We start from the raw sequence: 24,438 nt of genomic DNA on the forward strand, positions 1-24,438 counted from the left end.
TCCCATGTCTTTTCCTTTTATTGTTTCTTGTAATTGCATTCCCCATATGGTGTCATTAAATATAGGTCTCTTGACTCCTTTACCCATTGGTTACAAATGGGTATTTGTTACTTGTTATTCATGTGGGTTTCGTTTTAGTTCCTGGAAGTGGTCGAGTAGGGGAGGGGCTTCACCTGGGGCATCAGGTGTCACCACTTTCACCAAAACAGTCGGGTGAACTAGATACTTTTACTCTTAGTCTTGGCATGTGCATTTCACCTTGCTAGTTCTCAGTGGCCTACCTTGAGGTTACCTTGAGGTGCTTCCAGGGCTTAGCGTCCCCGCGGCCCGGTCGTCGACCAGGCCTCCTGGTTGCCGGACTGATCAACCAGGCTGTTGGACGCGGCTGCTTGCAGCCTGACGTATGAGTCACAGCCTGGTTTCACAGTGGCCCATTAAATTAGATTTTATTTTGTGAGTTTTCCTTCGGATTGTTTTCTCTGCATAAGTGGTTTTCCAATCTTTAATATTAACTGTGGGAAACAAATCTTGGAAATAATGGGGTTGAAGTTCTGGGGCACAATTTTCCCCAGGCCTGTGAAGCTCCATCCAGATCACATCCCTGCATCCCAGCAAGAGCATTTTCAGTGCTTGCCCCAGTCTGGCAATCGGTAGGTTTCCCTACACAAGCCCCTTTATGGTATGCCTGGTGATGGAGTGGGGTGGGGGGGACATCTGAGCACCTTTTGGCATGCTTGGACCCAAGATGTTTGGGAATATCATGCTGTATCTCATGGTCATTGGTGGGTGTAGTCCTCCCTATCTTTGGTGTCTTAGGGTCCTTCTCTGCCATCTGCTCCACTCTGCTGCTAAATCATTCACATTTTGCTGGACTAGTGGGGGTGATGAAGGTGACATAGTCCTTGCAGCAGGTGACTCATCTGTTCCCCTCATTCCCATGTAATATATACCAGGTCCTTGCTTTATTCTCGACTTATCAGATCTCAACAGGTAGCTTGATTCCTTGACCAACTTCATTGTTCCAGGTTTGCCAGGTACTCTTGCATGGTTCTTGGCTCATTTCCTTAAATTTTTATTGATGGTAATTGGCATGTTCTCATCCATCCAGCATTTTAAAATTGGTTTGGGTTCCTGATGTTTAGGTTGAAACTAGCACTTAAGATGCTCATCCTCCATAGTCACTGATATATATTTGCTACTGAATCGCTGAGTGCTTAATACGAATCTGCATGTTTTTGAAAATTATTTAAGTGGAAAATTTAGTATCTGATCTCCTCAAAGCTGTTTTACAAAAGAATCTAACATGAGTAAACAATTTATTCATGTTTTAATGAATGTTATACTCGTTACAGTAATACAGTAATGAGTTGCTCTCCACTTGTTGACAGGATGAACTACTGTTTGACAGTGATTGATGTGAAGTTGTTTACTAATTATAAAACTGTTATCAAATGAATGATAATATCATAATCTTTTAAGAATCTGCATTTTTAATTGATGCTCTTTAATGCTTGAATAAATTACTGATTTAAATTGTTTCTATTGATGTAATACTTACTAAAAGTGTTAACCTGAAAAACTACCTGAAAAATTAACCTAATATAACCTTACCTAATTTAGTTTGTACGCTGTATGATTTCAGAATGTACAATCGCTGTTGCTGTTGCTTGGAATGGCTGACGGCAGCAAGGTGCTAAGATTGGAAGGTGAGGAGGCTGTTAAAGGGGTGTTAAGCAGAACATCAATAGTTCAAAATGCAACAACACAGGAGCACAAACGTATGTTATATATGTTGCGTTGAGACATTACTGAATAGATTATTATATCTATATACAATATATATATATATATATAATGAAAGAGGGGGGGGGGAGATGGAGCATGCCTTTGCTTTTCAATCATATCATGCATTTCATTTTTCAGGTAGAAGTACCATTAGTAGGAGCTTCAATACGATATCACTTGAGAAAGAACTTGGCGTGCAAACTTCAGCCATGGTCAAAGTTGCCTCAGGTAATGTACTTTGTGCTGCTATTAACCCTTAAACTGTGCAAAACGTATATGATGTGTGACATTGAAGGGGGTATAATTCAAAAAATATTTGAATTATGTAAAAATTACTTTAAAATGTTAAAACAAATCTTCAACTTATTGGCTTCAACTTTGTGAAACTTTCATCAAAATATTTTTTAGAAATTGATTTTAGACGAATATTTAAAAAAAAAAACGTTTTGTTGATAAAGAGAACAGCTTCTATTAACTGGAACTGATGAATAATGCAATAATAAAGAGATGCAAGCACCTGTCCGACGCACAAAGAAGAAGAAAAGTAGTAAGAAGTGTCCGCAAAGTGGATATGCAGCTGGTGCCTTTATAGTTCCTTCTATATATATATTTCATACATGTTTTTTTTCATTTAAATTTATCATTATCCTAAATATATCAATTTGTATAATTCTTTTGATACTTTAATTTGCCCTATTTATGTTCATTTGTTTTTATAATTTATTGATATACAGTATTTTGATTTACAGAACTGACAATGGGCAAGAAAACTGCTGAGCGAATTATTATTCTCTACAAAGTTGCAGCTTCTTTGGATCTGTCGTATCTTTATCTTGTCCATCATTCTAATCCTATAACAGTGAGTGCAGAGTGCAACATGTATATTCTTTTATCAGTACTTCAGACATAACTCACATCCTAATCTATAACAGTGAGTGTTTCTGGGAGGGACAATCAGTCACTCTCTGAGTTTAGATACTGGTACTGCAGAACCTTGCCTAATTACACCAGGCCTCTTGAGACCTGTCTTTGCCGACGAGACGCCAGGACCAGAATCTGGCTTTCTCTCTGAGGCAATGGGAGCTTGGGAGTCAAATATCTATCTAATACTGAGAAAGCCAATCAAACAGGTTAGGCATAAAAGGATTGCTTGTTAGAAATTAAGAACATAAGAATAAAGGTAACTGCAGAAGGCCTATTGGCCCATATGAGGCAGCTCCTATTTATAACCACACAATCCCACTCCTATACATGTCCAACGAATGCTTCAAAACAATCAAGAGACCCCACCTCCACCACGTTACGTGGTAATTAGTTCCACAAATCAACAACCCTGTTACCGAACCAGTATTTACCAAAGTCTTTCCCTAAATCTAAACTTATTAAATTTATACCCATTGTTTCATGTTCTGTCTTGTGTTGATACTTTTAGTGCCCTAATAATATCCCCCTTTGTTATGTCCATTCATCCACTTGAACACCCTCTATCATGTCACCCCTAATTCTTCGCCTTTCTAGAGAATGTAATTTAAGTTTTGTCAATCTTTCTTCATATGACAGGTTTCTAATTTATGGGATTAACTTTATCATCCAATGCTAGATGTGTTCTAGAGAATTTATATCCATTCTATAGTACGGCGACCAAAACTGAACTGCATAATCTAAATGGAGCCTAACCAAGACAAGTTATAGCTAAAAATTAGTAACACTGACATAAACAAGTCGATTGTTGATGCAGTTTGAAGGAACCCATTAGGGTTCCTTCAAACTAGGGATCCAGCTCAGGAAGCCACCAAGGAACCCACTAGGCAGGTAACTCTGGCAGCCACCAAGGAACCCACTAGGCAGGTAACTCTGGCAGCCACCAAGGAACCCACTAGGCAGGTAACTCTGGCAGCCACCAAGGAACCCACTAGGCAGGTAACTCTGGCATCCACCAAGGAACCCACTAGGTGGGTAACTCTGGCAGCCACCAAGGAACCCACTAGGTGGGTAACTCTGGCAGCCACCAAGGAACCCACTAGGTGGGTAACTCTGGCAGCCACCAAGGAACCCACTAGGTGGGTAACTCTGGCAGCCACCAAGGAACCCACTAGGTGGGTAACTCTGGCAGCCACCAAGGATCCCACTAGGAGGGTAACTCGGGAAGCCACAGATGGTCCCACTAGAAAGAGGCACTTTGTTACATTCATCGGTGGATTTTGTCTTATTTTGGTCACAGAAATACCCTTGCCAATTCTTGAGACTAGTGGATGGACAAATAAGTATGAATATCTTGAGAATATAAGCCTTTTCACCAGGTCTCTTCTTCAGGCTGTGATCATAGGAAGAGCTCCAATTACCTGTTCTCGGGATGTCACCAAGGATTACACGTTATTATGAAGCTTGTTCTCCTGCGATATACGTAGTAACTCTTGTGACTTGCCTCATAAATGAGCCTACACCTGTTTATGTTCAATTACAGCATTTAGAGTAATTACATCAGCTGTGCTTACACCTAATCTTGTAGCCCTAATAGATGTAGCTGGCCACACTGTGTTACTGTGGGATAGAGCCTTTACCTCCCTTTACCTTTGTGGTTACACCTAGATTGTGCTGCAGGGCGGCTATCCTGGGACATGTTCTAGATTTTCACAAAGGATTTCATATTTTTGAAAATTTGCCCTTCTGTGGTGTTTACTTTTGTGACTGACTCCAGGATTGACCCCACACCTGTTAAAGCTAACTTCCAACAGAGTGAAAACACTGTATTCACTCCACCAGTACTGTATACCTCAATGTTGCTGAGTCTTGCCAGCTATCCATACAGCAAGGTTTAGCCTTCTTCACAATAGACAGAGCTCCCAGGATGTATCTATTTCCACTTAACCCTATATCATGCTCCTCTAGCTAGTTAAGCCTACCCAGTGGACATCCATGATAAATTAAGGTATGATCATCGACTGGGGTTTATTTACCCGTCTGTCAACCAGATGGTCAACTCGTTGTTTGATATAGGTGGGTTGTTTGTCTTTGGATGAGCAGGAGTTCTCACAAAGAGTCATCCTGGAACAGTAAATGTGAAGGTCATTCTGGCTAAGGTACGAAGGCCCTGGAGACTGCACAGCTTCCAAAGAGGAGCAACTGAGTAGCTTAGGCTCAGAAAAAAACATTTAGAGCCCCAAAACTATATTTCATGGGAACCAACTGGAAAAAAAAATACATAGCCAATGAATTAAAATGGAAAATAGCGTAAAAATGATCATTATAATAATACAGTATTGTAATGGAATTTGTGGCATTGGTTTATAAAGATTTATAGTGCATTATAGAGTAGGCAACATAGAGGACACGGCAAACCTCCAGTCAGATGTAGATCAGGTCTTTCTATGGGCTACAGAAAATAATATGGTGTTTAACGAAGATAAGTTCCAGCTCATGCGCTATGGAAAAAATGAAAATATAAAAACGGAAACCACGTACAAAACTCAGGCAAATCATAACATAGAACAAAAAGGCAATGTAAAGGATCTGGGTGTACTCATGTCAGAAGACCTTACCTTTAAAGAACACAATAAAGTAGCCGTCACAACTGCAAGAAAAATGACAGGTTGGATAACAAGCCAACACAAGCTTTTCACACTAGAGATGCTATACCGATGATGATACTTTTCAAAATGCTTGTGCTCTCTAGAGTGGAGTACTGCTGCACAATGACAGCCCCTTTCAAAGCTGGAGAAATTGCTGACCTGGAGAGCGTGCAGAGATCCTTTACTGCTAGAATCCACTCAGTAAAACATCTAAACTATTGGGACCGACTAAAGAGCCTAAATCTGTACTCCCTTGAGCACAGGCGGGAGAGATACATAATAATTTACACATGGAAAATATTAGAGGGGCTGGTCCCAAACCTGCACACAGAAATAACATCACATGAGACCAGAAGACATGGCAGGATGTGCAGAATACCCCCGTTGAAAAGCAGAGGTGCAACAGGTACTCTGAGAGAGAACTCTATCAACATCAGAGGCCCGAGACTGTTCAACACGCTTTTCCGCTACACATAAGGGGCATAACTGGCAATCCCCTCAAAGTGTTCAAGAGAGAACTGGATAAGCACCTCCAAAGGATACCTGATTAACCAGGCTGTGACTCATACGTCAGGCTGCGAGCAGCCGCGTCCAACAGCCTGGTTGATCAGTCCGGCAACCAGGAGGCCTGGTCGACGACCGGGCCGCGGGGACGCTAAGCCCCGGAAGCACCTCAAGGTAACCTCACGGTCAAGGTAACCCAGCATTTTTCCTGTTCTGCTCATTGTAAATACAGGATAAGCTATTCTGAAACATTTTTCTCTGATCCTCATACATATTATGTCATTCTGTTTCTCTCCAAAAATTCATACATTAGAGAGATATTATGTGAGGCTGTTCATCCCATTCAAAAGTAGATGCCATTTAAACAATTTTACTGTACATGTATGGTTAAAATTGTGAAGCACAGAAGTTGTCAATAATTGTGATTAAAATTTCTACATTTCTTTACAGCTTGTATCTATGGTACTGCGTTTAAGACGAAGTGGGGTTGTCCAGCTGGCTCGTGAATTAATTCATGCTTTTCCTGTGCCTCAAAGTGCTGTTTTGAATTTTTTGTGTGAAGAAGCAGTGGCTACTATTACTGCTGGGCCTGGTATGTGTTAGTGTGAAGCAATAGTGGCTACTGTTGGGTTTGGTATGTGTTGGTTGTGAGATTATCCCTTTTTAGAGGTGAATAGGTTACAAGAAACCTCAGTCAGGAAAGTACTGAACTAGCATCAAACATATGCTGAGGGCAGATTATACTTTAATGACTGACCAGGGATGCATAGAGCAGCTGCAGGAGTCCAAATCCTTGGCACTCCCTATCCACTAGGTCGTGGAGCTTCTGGGACCTCAGAAGGAGGTCGTCAGAGTAGCTCAAACGGTCCTCACAACAAATTAGTATTTATATTTGATGTGTGTGGCCATGAATGCAGTTCAAATCCAAGTAATCCAGGCAATGTAAAAAGGATCATGTTAAAAATTACAAATAATGGCAAAGTCAATACTGGGTACAATGGGTCTGAAGGTGTGAACGTAAAGACACTTGTACTTAACAATTAGCTTATTCATAAAACTTAATACTAACGGTACATGGCAAGAACAATCTGACGTTACGTTAATGTCGGACGTGGTGCTTGACAAGGCTAAACTAGCCAGAACATTTGCTTCCGGTTCGGACTGCTCGCAGTAATGCTGACCCTGTCTACACTTAACAATAGTGGACAACCACTCCAGACGCAATGGCAGCTTGACGTGACTGTGGCAAGTAGCAATAACATACAATGAAAGACAATGGGCCACGTTGGTGCCAGATGTGAATCTGGGATCAATGAGGGGTGATTATAGATGCAACAATGCACGGCCCATATTGGTGCCAAATGTGAGATCCGTAACCAGCGTGGGGCGATTGATGACTGAATAACAACAACTGACAGACTTGTCACTGAGACGAGTCTTCCGTGCAACACTCAATTGATTACGTTACTTTACTCAGTAAATATATTTACATTATTATGTCACCAAGACATGCAATCAAAACAAATGTCAGTGAAATCAACAGTGGCTACGGGTAATTAGCAATCCCTGAGTAATCGTACCAAGATCTGTCAAAGCCTGACAGCTCACTTAATTCACGAAGAATTTACGTTAAAGCTCGGCGTCACTAAGACTGCTTGACTAACAGCGATCAGTCAATACGATTACTGATCACCACGTATTAAATCAATTGATAATCAATCACTTTAATGAATACAATGACGTATCAAGTACAAAACAATTAACACACGGATATCTCAAATGATATGGAACACGAAGTTACACTGACGTCTCAAGATACTGAACACAAGTTTAACTGAACACTGAGTATACTGATATCTCAAGTTAATGAACATGAAGTTAACTGACTTTAAGATACTGAACACAAAGTTACACTGACGTCTTGAGATTTATAGAACGCAAGTATACTGACGACACTGAGTCAACACAACATGGTAATGATAATATTGTACACACCAATAAGGGTCACTGAGACCAACAACAATACACTAAACCAAAGTACACCCGGTCACAGAGACCACATAACATAGTAAAACACAACACACCACACTGACACACTCACGTGTCAATAAATCAATAAACACAAAGTAAAATAATCTTACTTGGACTTACAGCATGTCCTCTGGAAATAAAGACAGAACGGCATAGACATGGGTTAACACACAGTGATGGTATATATTGAAACCACGCTAACCATGGTAGACACAGTAAAATACACACATCACAATGACAACTAAATGTGTAAAAACTGAATGTGTAAGTTGACAATCACACTGAAGATCTAGCTACAGTATTCACACAGAAAAGCTATAGCAAGTCTTTACCTATCATGCTTCCCTGGGGGAATCGAACTCGGTCCCATAGGGGAACTAGTGAGAGCGAACACCAGACGGCTAAATTAAATTCAACACAAGGAATTTGCACAACAACAGAAGATACAGAGAAAATAATGTTTGAGTACTCACGTTAATTTATACCGGTATGACACACCCATAAGCAATCAATCACACTAGCCCCAGCTGTTGATTGAAGCACGAGCCAAGGATGACGGAGTGAGGTGGAGGTTTGAGGTGGGACACTGCGCTAAGAGGCAGTCAGGCTGGACAGTGAGGCGGGGCTAGCCTCAAGGTGGCAAGATGAGGTGGCCGCGCGCTCATCACTAAAGGAGAGAATGGCTAAACTCCCACACCAATAAAATGGGAGAGTGCGCGCTCAGTACAGTATAAACACCAGTTTAAACACAAGCATGATATATTGCTGAAGGCTGAATGTAAGCATGCTGGCACAGATTATGTATCTATATATGTATGAATAGGGTGCCACGAGGGACGCCGGGAACACAATGGCGAGGACGGGAAATAATCTAAGTCCACATTTACAATATCGAAGATTTACACACGATCATCACTCAAACACACAGAATCGCTTCCTGATTCTTATTTCTCACAGTTACGGAGTAATGAAATGACAGATTGCTCTAGGTGAAGCCGATGATCTGTGATCACTTTGAAGCAGTCAAGTGGCACCTGCGGGTAGCACATGTAACGGCTATGACTTCATAATCTTCCTTTTCTTTACCACAAGTGGTGTTCCTTCGTAGCGGGATTCTGTGACTACAACGGGGAACAGCGTAGGGTCGATTTAGGCTGGCTGGAGGTTGATATAAATGGGAAAACCAAGGTCTTGGCCAGGACTTGATTTCCCACGTCGTGACAGCACAGCTCTTCAACACAGAATGTCGCCTAAGGCAGGAAATCTTGGGGCCGCAGCTCTCCTGGTGCCAGGAATTTGACCAATCAGGTTCGAGCATCAGCGGAGGCCTCGTGCAGCTACCAATTGGAGGAAAGCCGGCAGGAGACGCTGATGACATTACATCACCGGCAAAGGGGGAACCGTGGGTACTTGAAATGGTACCCCCTCACCTCCTCTCTCTCTCTCCCTGTTGCCAGGGGGCCAGAGTTACAGAATTCAGGGAAAACCTATAACTATTCACACAGAATACTTACGGCAACAAGAGTTACTTCTTTGGAATGCTGAAGGCATCCCCATTCCTTCTACTACCTAACAGATGTAAGCTAGCTGAGAAGTGGGCAAAAATCCAACTCCTCATATTGGTGTGAAACAGCAATGGCTACTATTGCATCTGGAATGTGTTAGTGTGAAGTAGTAATGGCTACTGTTGGGCCTGGTATGTGTTAGTGTGAAGCAGTAATGGTTACTGTTGGGCCTGGTATGTGTTAGTGTGAAGCAGTAATGGCTACTGTTGGGCCTGGTATGTGTTAGTGTGAAGCAGTAATGGCTACTGTTGGGCCTGGTATGTGTTAGTGTGAAGCAGTAATGGCTACTGTTGGGTGTGGTATGTGTTAGTGTGAAGCAGCAGTGGCTACTGTTGGGTGTGGTATGTGTTAGTGTGAAACAACAATGGCTACTGTTGGGCCTGGTATGTGTTAGTGTGAAACAATGGCAGCTTCACATTATAATTTCCTAATTGATTTGAAATCTTGCTACCAGGTACGTCAGGGACAATCAAGAGAGATCGCCTGTTGCTTTGGGATGAGCTGGAAGCACAGTGGCAAGAGCTGCTTACTCTGTGTGATGATCCTACACTCTTGGGTAATCAGTTACTAGAGATTGGTCAGCGGATGGGCTCATCGCACCCGGACCAAATGGAGAAAGGTCTCTACAGTTACTTTTTTCGTAATGTTCACTAATTGTTAGGAGATACAGTACAAGTCAATGGTTAGATATTAATTTTTCTTTTAACGTATGTTTTGATCATTCTGGTTTGTATATTTTCAGCTTAACCCTAGCTTTCTAGCCATAAACTTAAATCTCTTCATATTGCAGTGGACTTATGTTGGTTGAGGCTTGGTTTGTCTATGCTAGCCAGAGGCTTAGGGCCTGGGGAATATCTATGCAAAAAATAAGTAAATAAATAAATTAATGATCACACTCTTTGTCTGGTGGCAACCTTATTTCATTATCTCCAAGTCTCTAAGCAGATTGAGGCTACATTTCTCCTTCTTAACACTTTGGTGCACCCCGCTCGCCACCCCTCAACTGTGCGATATGGGACCCAGGGTGTCACGGGAGTGCGCGTAAAATCTGAAAAGTGTATACTCTCTTCAACTTTGTCACCTTAATTCTCGTCCTACGAGATTAAGTTTGGTATCATTGTGTTCGCAATAGAATTCTCTACAGCACTAAATGCATATAAACTGCAAAAGCTCGGCTAATTACCCGCAGCAAACAGAGAAAGTGCGAACGAGTTACCCAGGAGCGCGCAAATGCGATAAAATGTTTTCACTATTTTCACTCTGGTCACCTCAATTTTTATCCTAGGTCTTTCATTTTGGTCTCAATGGGTTCGCAATAGAATTCTCTAGAGGAACATTAGCATATCAAATAAAAAACCTGGTCACGCTCCAACCGCCGACGAGTTGAAGACGGGCCACGCGTTAGCCGCGAGTGAGTGCTCAGCCGCCTTCCACCTACACTCCCAATTCCCGCCCTTTTCAAGTCTTTCTTTCGCAATTTTCTTCTTGGAAGGGCCTTGTTCATGATCACTATCCATCGTGGAGTAAGCGTAGATAGTTTCTAAAGCCGCAGTAAGAAATATAGCCACGGAAAATAGGCGAAATGTTCACACGTTTGAGATGCGAGGGGAGGCGACATTGGTCACAACAGTGGAGCGAAAGCAATGGGCCCACGGCATGTGCCAAGCCGCCTGAGGGCCACGAGGCTCAACAAGGAAAATGGGAAGACATCGGCGCGCATTTTAAAACTAGTCCCAAAAAAATTGGATTAAAACCTGATTTTTGGAGATTATTTAAAGTGGATGACGCAATGCTGCGTCATCCCCGGAATTACCGCCAGTAAACGGATGACGCAATGCTACGTCATGCCCGGGCGAAAGTGTTAATTCTATTTGCATGGTTACCTTTACAACATTTCTGCTGCTTCACAGAGGTGCAAGTTACATCAGCTATAGATGTACCCCCAGGTGCGTGGTCTTTGAAAGTTCGTCACTCCCGAGGCATTTTTCTGTTCTGATGGGTATTTAGGAGGCAACAGATTTGATGAGGAAAGTGATATTTAATAATAATATACAGTAAAAGAAAGACTGTCAGGAAACCGTCTAGTTCATCAAGCACATATTGGAGAGCTAACAGGACTGCAAAAAGTTTGTGGTTGATCAACAGATAAGTAAGCCATCTATAGATAATAATACTCTTGACCTGATCTTCACAAATAGTGAAGAAGTAATCAGGGATATTATGATTACAAATACGTTGCGTTCTGGAATTATTTTCTTTGCCTCCCCCTCCTTTCCTTACAAGTGCATATCCAGGTTCCAGTGGATCCTGCAGATTTGTATCTCCTTGTCTTTTTCTGGCTGCAGTACGAGTGGATCTGCTTCAGCTCCTGCTTTAAGGCTGGGTCCTCGTTCACTGAGTTGTTTGTGCCTCGTTTGTGGTTGTTCTGGGTCTCCTCCCTGACTGGTGTTTAAAAGTCCAGATCTCCTCCTGGCTAACAGACATTACTCTGTCCCATTTGTTTTTGGCACATTTTCTGTGGGGAGCCTCTTCTGCTCCATGGAGCTATCAGGCTAATATGCAATTCATTAGACGAGGGCATTAGTCAAAGGAGTTCAGCCTACTGGGGACTACGAGCCAGAACCTGGCCCCCCCCCTCAGACCAGGCATAGGGAGCAATGGCCCTGGAACCCTCCCCTCCCCCCCCCCCATCATGGTTGGAGGGGTTTTCCTTATCTATGCTGGGGTTAAGCACCCAGAAAGGTGGGCATAACAAAACAGACCTCAAATGTTAAGAAAATTGCAACCGAAAACCAAACAGAGAGGCAGAACTCCCTCCAATCCCAATTAAACAAGCAAGCAAGCAAACGTCACACTCCACTGCTGTGCCGCTTGTCCGCGCAGCACCCCCAATCCCCCATGGGAGGGCGAGGGGAAGTCCTGGACCCCCACACTGGTGACCCAGCCATTTCAGTAATCATTTCACCTGATTACCATTATGGTGATCAGGTGGCTTCATTGATAGTGTCCGACCTGAGAGCTTCATTTAGGCGATAGTATGAAGTCTTTTGCCATTCTTTCTCCCATTTTCTCTCTCTTCGTAACTTGTCTTTTATTTCTGATCGGGTTATCTTGTCCTTTCTTTCTTTCTTGGCTTTTTCAGGACCGTCATTTGATGCCGAATACTGTCGCCTTATATTGTGCCTCTCTGGCGGAGCCGCTCTAGTTTGCGATCGGGGTGGATGTCACTTCTACTCTGTTTTGTAAGCTTTCTTGTGCTTTGTTTATTTGTGTACCTTGGCCTTGGTGGTCGGGGACACGCTTTGGGTTGATCTAGTTTTCCTTGTTTCCTGTTCCAGGGCTCGGGTCTTCCAGGGTGTCTGCAGGGTTATTAAGTCTAGCTAGCCTGTGGACTATCCTCGTCCTCATGACGTCCTCGCTGCTTTGGCTGCCGTCTTAGGCAACATGTTTTGGGCTGACATTCAGGCGTGGGGATTTTGGAGGTCGAACAGAGTCCTGGCCATCTGTTACCTGGTCAATATTCCTGGTCTTAGTTGTTCGTGTGTGGCTTTGGGTCACAGGTTGCAGTCAGTTGTCTTGACTTCAAATTGAGGAGTGAGTGGCGGCTGCCTCCCAGATAAGTCCCTCTGTTACTTGTCTTTGGGTTAGGTAGCTCGGCTCCCCACAGAAAACCAGCATTGAATGTAATGAAACACCATTTTCTGGGTGAACCCCAGAGGCTCGCTGGCACCTTCCATCCCTCTGGTTGGCATTTTTTGCATTATTTTGATGCTCAGCCTCTGAACTGGTGGTATGAGTAGCCAGCATGGGAAGGGAAGGGCTGTGCGGACAAGCGGTGCGGCAGTAGGATGTGACGTTTGCTTGTTTGCTTGCTTTTTGGGTTGGGGAGTTCTGCCTCTCTGTTCGGTCTTCGGTTACAATTTTTCTTACCATGTGGAGTCTGTTTTGTTATGCCTACCTTTCTGGGTGCTAACCCCGATCAATGACAGACATGAAATGCCCCAAAGTACAAGGGGGTTTTCATAGGCCATTGCTCCCTTTGCCTCTCTGAGGGGGGCCAGGTTCTGGCTCGTGGTCCCCAGAAGGCTGAACTCCAATTGACTGATGCCCCCCAACTAATATATCACACATCATCCTGATAGCTCCAGAGAGCCTCCAGGGTTCAACCAGAAAATGGCGTTTCATTACATTCAATGCTGTTTTTTTCTAATTTATCCATACATTTATTAATCTATAAATTATTTAAAAGATAAAATAATAATTCCTTTATATTTGCAGTACATAGCATGAGTGTTGAACTGGTGATCCGAGCTCATGACTGTTATACTGGAGCGTCCAACATGGAGGGAATCGGTACAGTGTTAAGGACAGCATTGTCTCTCACCACCTCACTCATACAACACTCACAGTGGTCACTTATGGTAAATTAATAATCATTTTAAATTATGTCATTTTTAATTGTATTAATGATTAGAGCATAGTTTTCTTTTAACAGATAAAAATAATAAAAGATGTACAATTAATCCTCACAATATAAATTAAATGGTAGTCATAGTGTCTGAGAAAGGCTACTCGGTTGCTCTCCCGAGTCATGACCATGGCTTCACTCGAGACATTGCCAGTATGGCAGGCCCTGCGCTAATTTAAACCCACACCATGAAATGTAACTTTTCAGATGGTTTTGTCCCATAGTCCAGGGGCAAGAGGCACAGTGGAGAGCATACGTCAGACTACCAATGAGAAAAACTGTTCACTATGATAACAAAAAACACAACAAACCACTCAGCACCTGTCTTCTTAGAATGATCACTGGAACCTCTGGAATAGATAATAATTCTAAAACAGTCTAACTATTAACTATTCACCTAGATCAACCACCACCAGGTGGCAGCACTAGCCAGTACAACCTGGTTGAGAGAGATAACTGTCCTCACTTTGTGCCTGGCATCCACCAGCGAAATATGCTGCTCTGTAGAGCTCGATACTCATGAACTTTGCATTATTCTGGACCCGTCTGTTCTCATTTGGCATATTCCTTTTCCCAAATTCCAGATGACCACCTTGTCCCAGGTTTGTCAGGTGGTTTTGAGTGGGGTTCATGGGTTTGCTACTCAGGTTGTGGTAGATGACAGCTTATTTGTCAACTCCTTGTTCCAAGGACTACCTCACTCATGTCATCCAGAAGGTTATCAGCCTAGCCATTCAGTGATTTATCCCCTGATTTGCAGAAGCTTGCTGCTGTGTCAGTTTTCTTTGTCGATATGTCCATGGCTAATATTCTGGGCCCCCCCAGGCTTCTGGCACTTTATTAGGGTATTGGCCTCTTTCTGCTTGGTAGGTGTTACTCATTTTTGTCTTCCTTAGCCAATGGATGAGTATTTATGACTATTGTGTTGGCTTCAGTATGATTATGTCCAATGTGTTTAACAGCAACTTCTGTGCTGTTAAATCTCGGTTGTAAACTTAATTAGTTTGTAGCTCTGCACTGTTTCTTTTTGGACATTTCTGCAGTGCTGACATTTCATGACACAGTGCTGCAGGTCCTGATAGTGCAGCTACTGTATTATGGTCATTGTACATCTTCTGCATTGGTCTGTGTTGAGACATCCTGGCCGACAGTCTGTCCTGTTTCCATCCATTTTCCAAGGAATAGACTGTCAATGCTGATTCCTTTCTCTGGCTTTGCCGGACATTCGGGTGGCAGAACATGAATCTCTTTGCGTTGGCATGGTCTTGCCGTCTGGCCCTTTATGTGGCACCGTTCCATGACTACGAGGCCTTTGCAGTCGACGCATTTTGGCTGGACTTGTCGAGACAGGGTGGGGGGGGGGGTCTCTCTTTGCCTCTCCCCAGGTCCTGCTATTGCTTGGAGTGCTGATGTGTTCTGGCTCCTTTATGGCCAGCCCAACCTTGATTTTGTTGCATTGCTTGCTCCTCTGCCTCTTTCAGAGAGTCCGGCAAGTGACATACATTGCTGGTTTGGCCATCTCTTCTGCTCTACATGTATGGAGTTTTTGATGCATATTTATCATCTGTATGGTGATCAGGAGACTAGTTAAATGGTGTCTCACCTGTGGTCTTCTTTTGCAGGTGAAGTTAAGTCTCTTGGGGATCTTTTTGCCGTTTTTCTATCGCTTCATCATTGCTCTTCGGTTTCCAAGTGGGTTGTTCTGTTCTTTCTTTCTTGGCTGTTTCTTGATTCACATCTTATGCCGAATACTGTTGCTTCATATTATGCGATGCTGGCGGAGCCACTCCAGCTTGCGTTCAGGGTTGATGCCTGTTTGGCCTCATTTTATACGCTTTCTCACACTGTTTCATATCCGGCCTGCTTATGTGCCACCTGAGCCAGCAGCCAGCATTGTCTCTTGACTGGGTACTTTCTTTTCTTCTTTCTGTCCCATTTACAGTGACCCCTTCAGTCTGGGACTGTATTTTTAAGGCTGTTATTTTTATTGATTTTCCTCCGGTTGTTGGGTGGGTGAGTTTCATTCTCTTCTCCGATGCCGGGGGTTTTGTGCTTTTGGCCCTGGTTATTACCTAAGTGCAATTAATGGTAGGCAAAGAATGAGTCAGGCTTCCAGAGGGTTTCTTTGGTTGGTTCAGCCAGTGGCGCATCATACGCTTTGTCTAGTGGCAGCTTTATGCCGCTACCTTCATGCCACCAGTTCTGCTTCGGTTGACTCATTTTGGGCTGATCCGGTTTCCCTGGTTTCCTGTTCCAGGGCTCGTATTTCTCAGGTCACCTGCAGTGTCATTAAGTCTAGCCAGCCTGCGGTCTACACTCATGCTGCCCATGATGTCTGGAAGTATACCACTCTGACAACTGTGTTTGTGAATGTTTTGGGATGATATTCGGGCATGGGGGTTTTGGTGGTTGAACAGGCTCTTGGCGGCCAGGTACCTTGTGTGGGATTTCCCAGCAGGTCTTTATTTATATTAAGATTACAGTAGTTATAATTGAATGGACGGTAAAGAGTGGACTGTATGATTGATTTATATACCTCTTGGGTGTTGCCACTTACACAACCTTGGGGGGTTGATTTAATATGGCTAAATCCTCCATATATTCTTATGTAATCATGGGATTAGTAAATCATGGTAATTAATAAATTTTTATAGAGTTAGTAGACTACAACTATCAATGAATAAGTTTAGAGGGCTTATCTATCGAGTAGGTTTCGAGTTTCCTGCCCAAAACGCTGCGCGTGCTAGTGGCTTTACAAGACTGTAATTACCATAATTGTATCCTCACATTCCTTATGTACATTCTTGTATATGCATAAATAAATAAATAAATAAATAGGTATGCGTATGAAATGTCAGGGGGAACTTCTCGAGAGTCAGTCAAAATTATAGCCTGGTTAGTTGTGTCGAGCCCAAGTGAAACCCATAAGTTGAAGCGGCTTCCTCCCGGCTGACTATCTGCACTCTGCAAAAAACATACAACGTAATTCCTGCAGTGCTAATATTTTCCCAGTTAATCTCAAGTGAATGGAATAACTTCCTGTTTGGGCCTAAACTTACTCTGGATGTATAAGATCTCCTGTGGCGTAATGGCCTGCTAATTCTAATACAGTACAGGTAAATATGGCCATAAATCCCAATAAATAACTGACCGGACACAATTTTCCTTGTCTTGTGAAGCTGGCAGCAAAGTCTGGGAGCCGTGGTATGTCGGATGACTCAAATATTGGATGATGCTAATTGGCTTGCTCCAGCAGGGATCAGATCGAGCTCGTGTTGTCGTGAGACTCTGTGCACAAGTGACGCATCCTCCTTCCTCGATCGTGGTGAACGTCCAGGAAATTAGCCACACTATTTAATTTATCTCGTTCACTAGCAAGACAGTATTGACGTCATTTTACACCCTAATATTATACTACATCAAAGTTCAGAGAACAATTTTACATTGTTCATAACACTGGATCGAAAGGTTTTTCATGATTTAAAGCACATTTAAGAAATGCTGAATACATGACTTTATTATTATTCTGCCTATGAATCAACATGTCACGGATGTGGAAATTTACCTTGAGACGGAAGTACACTTTAATTCTTGCCAAATTCAATTACTGTAATTTCAACTCTAAATAACAACTGTAAATGAAAGTAAATTGCAAACTGGTTTTAATAAGAATTAGATAAAGGTCTCATCACCGCGTGAGATGTGGTGGGTGACGCAATAGCCCACCATCAATACTAGGAAACTTTTGGCACTTCCTCACTAAAAATTAATATTGTTAGTAAACTTAATTTCCTAACACAACACATTTATCGTGCTGTGCTAGGGGTTAATGCAGTACTTTGTGTGTCAGAAATTTCCGACACTTGTGAACGTTCTTGGCCCTCAGCGATCCTGTGTTACCTTGGGACAAGTGTCGTGGCCGAGTGTCTTGTCCTCATTTTGATACTTACAGTGCTGCCTCCTTACTGGTAAGTGCCCTTTTCTTTTCATTCTCTGTGGGTTGTTACCTTCAGGAAGCCTCAAGAGGCTCCCCACAGAACACCAGTGTTGAATGGAATGAAATGCCAATTTCTGGGTGAACCCTGGAGACTCCCTGACACCGCCACTTCCCCAGGGAGTTGGTGTGTTCCAGCATCATAAGAAATGAGAGTGGAGCAGGCTGGCTGACCAATTCCGTCTCCCTCCTTTTTCCAAAGAGGGAGGGGAAGAAGTGGGCAAACAGGCTCGTGCTACTTTTGACAACATTTTGGTTATTTGTTTTCATTGTTGGAGGAGTTTTCTGCAGGAAGCCCCTTCAGTTCTCGAGCTATCCTGGCTGATGTGACCGTATTAGACCCTGGCATCAGTCCAGCGAATGGAGTTCTAGGCCTACCGGGGACCACAAGCCAGAATCTGGCCCCCTCAGAGAGGCACAAGGAGCAATGGTCTATAGAAACCCCTATGTGGTTGGAAGCATTTTATGTCTGCCATCGGCCGAGTCAAGCACCCAGAAAGGTAGGCACCTCAAAACAAACCCCCTATCTGGTAAAATATTGCTACTGAAAGCTGAACTGTTGGACAGAACTCCACAAACGATAAACGAACAAACGGGCATGACGTTACAACTGTCACCACGCCGCTGTCTACACAGCTCCCGCCTCTCCGGGAGGGAGAAGGGGGAGCCCCAAACCCCCGCACCGGCTATCCAACCCATCAGTTCTGTGGCTGATGTGAGACCTGGTAGTCGTGCGACTCCGACTCCAGACAGTACTCTATTCAGTGCTGTACCTTGTGGTGTGGTCCTGTCCTGTGGTGGTGTGCGAGCCAGAAGTAATTTCACCAGTACGCGGACTGCATGTGCCTAGGGTTACTCTCCCTAGGTGCCCCTGTAAGTACTGCCCCTTGTGGCTTGTGGTTCTCTTCCACAAGTTGCTTGGGGGCTACTTCTGCTGAGGTCTTTTAATGATCGGTAATTGCCTGCCCTTGGAGTCAGCTGTGGTGTTTCTTGCATCTCTGCCTCTGGGTAGGTGGTGGTTTCGTTATTGGTAAGGGTGCGAAGTATTGTGCAGCTGTTCTTCATCGGATATAGCGACCAGCTCTGTTCTACCTAGGTACATTGTACTCATATGGGGTTTTGCATTTTGTTTTTGTTTTTCTGCCTGATGGAGGGTCTGCCCTTAGTGTTGTTGCCACTTGTATATATTGTAGTCTTGGTGGTCCTCCACTAGGTTTCTATGTGTGTGTACACATCCCCGGGGTTCAGCTAGTAGTTGTTTGCTTGGTATTTTGGGGTGCCAGTTAACAGTACCTTGCCTGGGGCTTTCCTTAGCAGATGTCAAAGGGGCCCTGGAAAACCCCACTGGGGCTCAAGTGGTCTGATGGATGCATCCTCTGGGTCCCATCTCGCTTCGTGCGAGTTTGAAGGTTGCCCTGTCCCCTTGTCTCTGGGGTGACAATCAACTGTTTTACCTCTGTCATGCTGCCTGTTGCGTCGGGGACACATTCGACCCAGAGTCCTGTGTGTAATTACCTAAGTGTAATTACCTAAGTGTAGTTACAGGATGAGAGCTACGCTCGTGGTGTCCCGTCTTCCCAGCACTCTTTGTCATATAACGCTGTGCTGGGAAGATGGGACACCACGAGCGTAGCTCTCATCCTGTAACTACACTTAGGTAATTACTCACAGGACTCTGGGTCGAATGTGTCCCCGACCCAACAGGCAGCATGACGGAGTGGTGTTGCTTGCTTGTTCTCCAGATCAGCCAGTCCACTGATATTGATCTTAGAGTGCAGGCAGCTTCGGCATTGCATGCACGTTATAGGTTGCTGCAGTACGCTAGGTTGGTTGTTCACCCGGATGCCACGAGACTGCCCAGTTTTGGTTATAGGAACCCGGACTTGGAAGTGTTAGTCACTTCAACTTTGGTTTCATCCGCTCCCCTGGGTCCTTTCCCCTCCCCTCTTCCCCCCCTGCTTCCGGCTTCAAAGCGTCTGAGAGTTTTGGATTCTGGGCTGGGTTTAGTTGGTAGCGAGACTTGGGCAGTTTCGGGGGATGCCCCCTTCCGGTGTGACGATGGAAGCATTTGAGTCCGTTCTTCCGGCAGGTGCTTCTGGGTCTGACCAGTGGGCCCCCTTTCAGTTCAGCTTTTCCGGCGGCTTCTACCATTTCTTTTGAGGCAGAGGGGTTTGGAGGACGACTCGGGTCCTGATGTAGAGGTTCCCTGGGCTGGGGAGGGGTTGACTTGGGGGGCCTGGGGGGCTTTGGCCCCGTTTGGTCCCTCCTGGGTTTTGGTACCCTCTGAACGGGGCTTGTTTTTGCATGGAGTGGAGTTTTTTTATCCCCACTCCTTGCACGAGTTTGATATGACTTCGACCCCTCCCTGGGTTCTTCAGTTCCGGACAGGTCGTGCCAGGGCTTGGGGTTCCACCTGTCATGGTAGGATAGTGGTGCCAGTTTTGGAGCCAGCACAGCCTTCGGAACCAGTGACGAGTGGTCGATGCGGTGATCGCTCTGCTCGTAAGTCGGTTTCTCATAAAGGGCATCGGCCCCTTCGCGGTTCGTCCCATTGATGGGGCAATTGTGGGGGGGAGGGTTATGCTGTTTGCTCCTGTCTGGACCCTCGATTCATGGGAGTTTCAAGTAGTTTCTTGTGGCCTGCAGTAGCGTTGGGTGGTCCCTCCTCTTTCAGGGGGTTCGAGGCTGGCAGGGCAGGCTTCTTATCCTGTGTTCTGTCAGGTCATCTTGGAATAGATTCGCTTGGGCTTGGTTGAAACGACCTCGTCCCTCAGGTGGGTTTCCCGCCTGTTTCCAGTTCCAAACTGGGACTGCGCGGACCTGTCGTTCATGATGGATTTGTCTCGTCTGAATCCCTGGGTCCATTGCCCCTCCTTTCATATGACTACTCTGTCCCAGGCCTGTCTTCTATTGGAGCTGGGGGCTTGGATGGTGTCCCTGGACCTCCGGTATGCTCATTGGCACCTCCCAATTCATCCGGGGTTCAGGAACTGGCTCGGATTTGTTGTGGGGCGTCAGGGTTACCGCTTTTGTTGCTTTCCATTCTGCTTGAGTCTGGCACCATGAGTATTTACATGCCTTACCCAAGTCGTGGTGGCCCGTTTGTGTGCCTTAGGGGGTTCAGGTTCTCGCCTACCTCAATGACTATCTGGTGTGGGCTCCCAGCCAGTGCATGTATCTGCTCACCAGGGATTTGGTTCTTTCTCAGCTTGCCGGGTTCGGGTGCCTGGTGAACTGGAGGACATCCCATCTGGGTCCCTTTCAGGTTCAGTCTTGGCTTGGTCTTGTGTGGGACTCTCGGATCCCTTCCTTGTCTCTCCCTCCGGTGGCTCTGCTGCAGCTGCAGTCCAACCTTCGCATGTTTCTGGGGGCTCCTGGGTCACGAGGCAGTTGCTCGAGGGTTTGTGCAGGAGTCTGAACTTTGCTGTGATGGTCTACCTGCCAGGTCGGGTTTGGCTTCGTTGGCTGTTCTGGTTCCTTCGGGGACGTCCCTTCCATTTCTCTTGCGATCGCTGGGATCAGCCGCAAGGTGCCTTACGTTGCCTGCTGCATTGCCAGCTTCCTCTGAGAGTTTTTCAGGGTTCAGTGCCTTGGTGCCTACCTGAGCCTTGCTCGATGTATTCATGAACGCGTCGTCTCTTGGCTGGGGCTTTGTGACCAATGATCACCTGGCCGGCCAGGGACGGTGGGGTCCCGTTCTTCCGTCAGGCCCACAGAACAATGTGGGAGTTCGCAGCAGTGTGGCGGGCGCTTCAGAGGGTTCGGGTCACTCTTGGATCGATAATCCGGTTCCATTCGAACTGGTCCCCGGTGGTTCATTGTCTGAACTGTGGGGGTTTGATGTGGTCCTTGGCTCTTTGGGGTTGGTTCTTCCGTGTGACTCTTCTGCTGAGTTTTTGGGGTTTGGCTTTCCTGGTCGTTCACATTCAGGGAGTGTCCAACGTCCTGGTGGACGGCCTGTCTTGGTTCATTCCCATGTTCACAGAATGGACAGTCAATGCCAACTCCTTTAGTTGGCTCTACCGGATATACAGGCTCCCGGAGGTGAACCTCTTCGAGTTGGCATCGTCGAGGCATTTCCCAGTATATGTGGCACTCTTACCCGACTGTGAGGCCGTCAGGATCCATGCCTTCAGGCTGGACTGGTCGACATAGGATTTCCTGTACCTCTTTCCCTGCGGTTCTGCTGTCGCTCATGGTCTTAGATCGCTTGGAGACTTACCAAGGAAGAGTAGTCCTCTTGGCCCCTTGGTTTCAGGTGCGGCTTGCTTGGTGTCCGAACCTGGGGTCTTCCCGCAGCTCCGCCTCTTTCAGCAGATCGGGCCAGTCTGTTACATGGCTGGTTCGATCTTCTCCTTGAGTCTTTGCATTTGGTCTTTCTGACGCGGGTCTATCACCATTTGTATGGTGAGCAGGTGGCTTCATTGATGGTGTTTCACCTGCGTGTCTTGTCTTGGCAGCATTATGAAGTTTCTTGTCATTCCTCTCATTATTTCTTGTCCCTTCGTAAGGTTTCATCTGTTTCGGATTGGGTTATCTTGTCCTTTCTGTGTTGGTTGTTTCGGGACTCATCTTATGCCGAATACTATTGCCTCATATCGTGCGGCGCTGGCAGAGCTGCTGCAGCTTGCGTTCATGGTGGATGTTACTTTTGCCCCATTCCTCAAGCTGCTTCTTTGTTTCACCTCTGGCCTGCTCATGCGTCGCCTGAGCCGTCCTGGTTGTTGGACCAGGTGCCCTCTTTTCTATCTTCTTCTCAGTTTGTTGTGGCCCCCTTTGGTTCAAGATTGTTTTGTGAAGGCTCTTTTCCTGTTGGCATTGGTCACTGGGGATCGGGTTGAGGAGCGTCATGCTCTCCTCCGGTGTAGGGGTTTCTGCTCTTTTGGTGTTGGTGGTGGGTTTGTTCTTTTGCAGCCATCTCCTTTTATGGCGAAGAATAAGATCCTTACCTTGAGGTGTTTTCGGGGCTTAGCGTCCCCGCGGCCCGGTCATCAACCAGGTCTCCTTGGTCTCATTCCGAAACTCATTCTTGGTCTCGAAGAATGAGGTCTTTGGGTGGTTGATGCTTGGTTGATTTGGCTGGGGTGCATCATTTGTTATGTCCAGTTGCGGCTCTTCAGTGTTACCTGCATGCCAAGGACCCGGTGGCCAGGGCGTGCTTTGGGTTGACTCGGTTTTCCTTCTTCCCTGTTCCAGGGCTTGGGTCTCCCAGGTTGTCCACAGGGTTACTATTTGGTCCAGTCAGCCTGCAGCCTATCCTCGTGCCCATGACGTACGTAAGTTTGCTGCTTAGCTGCAGTCTTCGGTAACATGTCTTGGGCTGACATTTGGGCACGGGAATTTTAGAGGTCGAACAGGGTCCTGGCCGCTTGCTACTTTGTCAATGTTCCTGGCCCTAGTCGGGCATGTACTCACCTAGTTGTGTTTGTGGGGGTTGAGCTCTGGCTCTTTGGTCCCGCCTCTCAACCGTCAATCAACAGGTGTACAGATTCCTGAGCCTATCGGGCTCTGTCATATCTACACTTGAAACTGTGTATGGAGTCAGCCTCCACCACATCACCCCCTAATGCATTCCATTTGTCAACCACTCTGACACTAAAAAAGTTCTTTCTAATATCTTTGTGGCTCATTTGGGCACTCAGTTTCCACCTGTGTCCCCTTGTGCGTGTTCCCCTTGTGTTAAATAAGACTGTCTTTATCTACCCTATCAATCCCCTTCAGAATCTTGAATGTGGTGATCATGTCCCCCCTAACTCTTCTGTCTTCCAGCGAAGTGAGGTTTAATTCCCGTAGTCTCTCCTCGTAGCTCATACCTCTCAGCTCGGGTACTAGTCTGGTGGCAAACCTTTGAACCTTTTCCAGTTTAGTCTTATCCTTGACTAGATATGGACTCCATGCTGGGGCTGCATACTCCAGGATTGGCCTGACATATGTGGTATACAAAGTTCTGAATGATTCTTTACACAAGTTTCTGAATGCCGTTCGTATGTTGGCCAGCCTGGCATATGCCGCTGATGTTATCCGCTTGATATGTGCTGCAGGAGACAGGTCTGGCGTGATATCAACCCCCAAGTCTTTTTCCTTCTCTGACTCCTGAAGAATTTCCTCTCCCAGATGATACCTTGTATCTGGCCTCCTGCTCCCTACACCTATCTTCATTACATTACATTTGGTTGGGTTAAACTCTAACAACCATTTGTTCAACCATTCCTTCAGCTTGTCTAGGTCTTCTTGAAGCCTCAAACAGTCCTCTTCTGTTTTAATCCTTCTCATAATTTTAGCATCGTCCGCAAACATTGAGAGAAATGAATCGATACCCTCCGGGAGATCATTTGCATATATCAGAAACAAGATAGGACCGAGTACAGAGCCCTGTGGGACTCCACTGGTGACTTCACGCCAATCGGAGGTCTCACCCCTCACCGTAACTCTCTGCTTCCTATTGCTTAGATACTCCCTTATCCACTGGAGCACCTTACCAGCTACACCTGCCTGTCTCTCCAGCTTATGTACCAGCCTCTT

The 24,438-nt window shown here is 45.3% G+C and overlaps 1 protein-coding gene across 4 annotated transcripts in view; it reads left to right on the forward strand.

Moving 5' to 3' along the window:
* The window catches only part of LOC123763782 (spatacsin), a 91,071-nt gene that overhangs the window by 46,614 nt on the left and 20,019 nt on the right, over positions 1-24,438 (forward strand). For 2 of the 4 annotated variants that reach the window (XM_069304260.1, XM_069304258.1), the window contains exons 18-23: positions 1,643-1,778; positions 1,924-2,013; positions 2,535-2,644; positions 6,309-6,450; positions 9,909-10,073; positions 13,733-13,875. In XM_069304260.1, the coding sequence (XP_069160361.1) occupies positions 1,643-1,778; positions 1,924-2,013; positions 2,535-2,644; positions 6,309-6,450; positions 9,909-10,073; positions 13,733-13,875 (786 nt within the window). Of the gene's footprint in view, positions 1-1,642; positions 1,779-1,923; positions 2,014-2,534; positions 2,645-6,308; positions 6,451-9,908; positions 10,074-13,732; positions 13,876-24,438 lie in introns of those variants that run through there. The other 2 variants (XM_069304259.1, XM_069304261.1) reach the window with 2 other exon arrangements.

Source organism: Procambarus clarkii, chromosome 52 (genome assembly GCF_040958095.1).
Source record: "Procambarus clarkii isolate CNS0578487 chromosome 52, FALCON_Pclarkii_2.0, whole genome shotgun sequence".
Classification (NCBI taxonomy): Eukaryota; Metazoa; Arthropoda; class Malacostraca; order Decapoda; family Cambaridae; genus Procambarus; species Procambarus clarkii.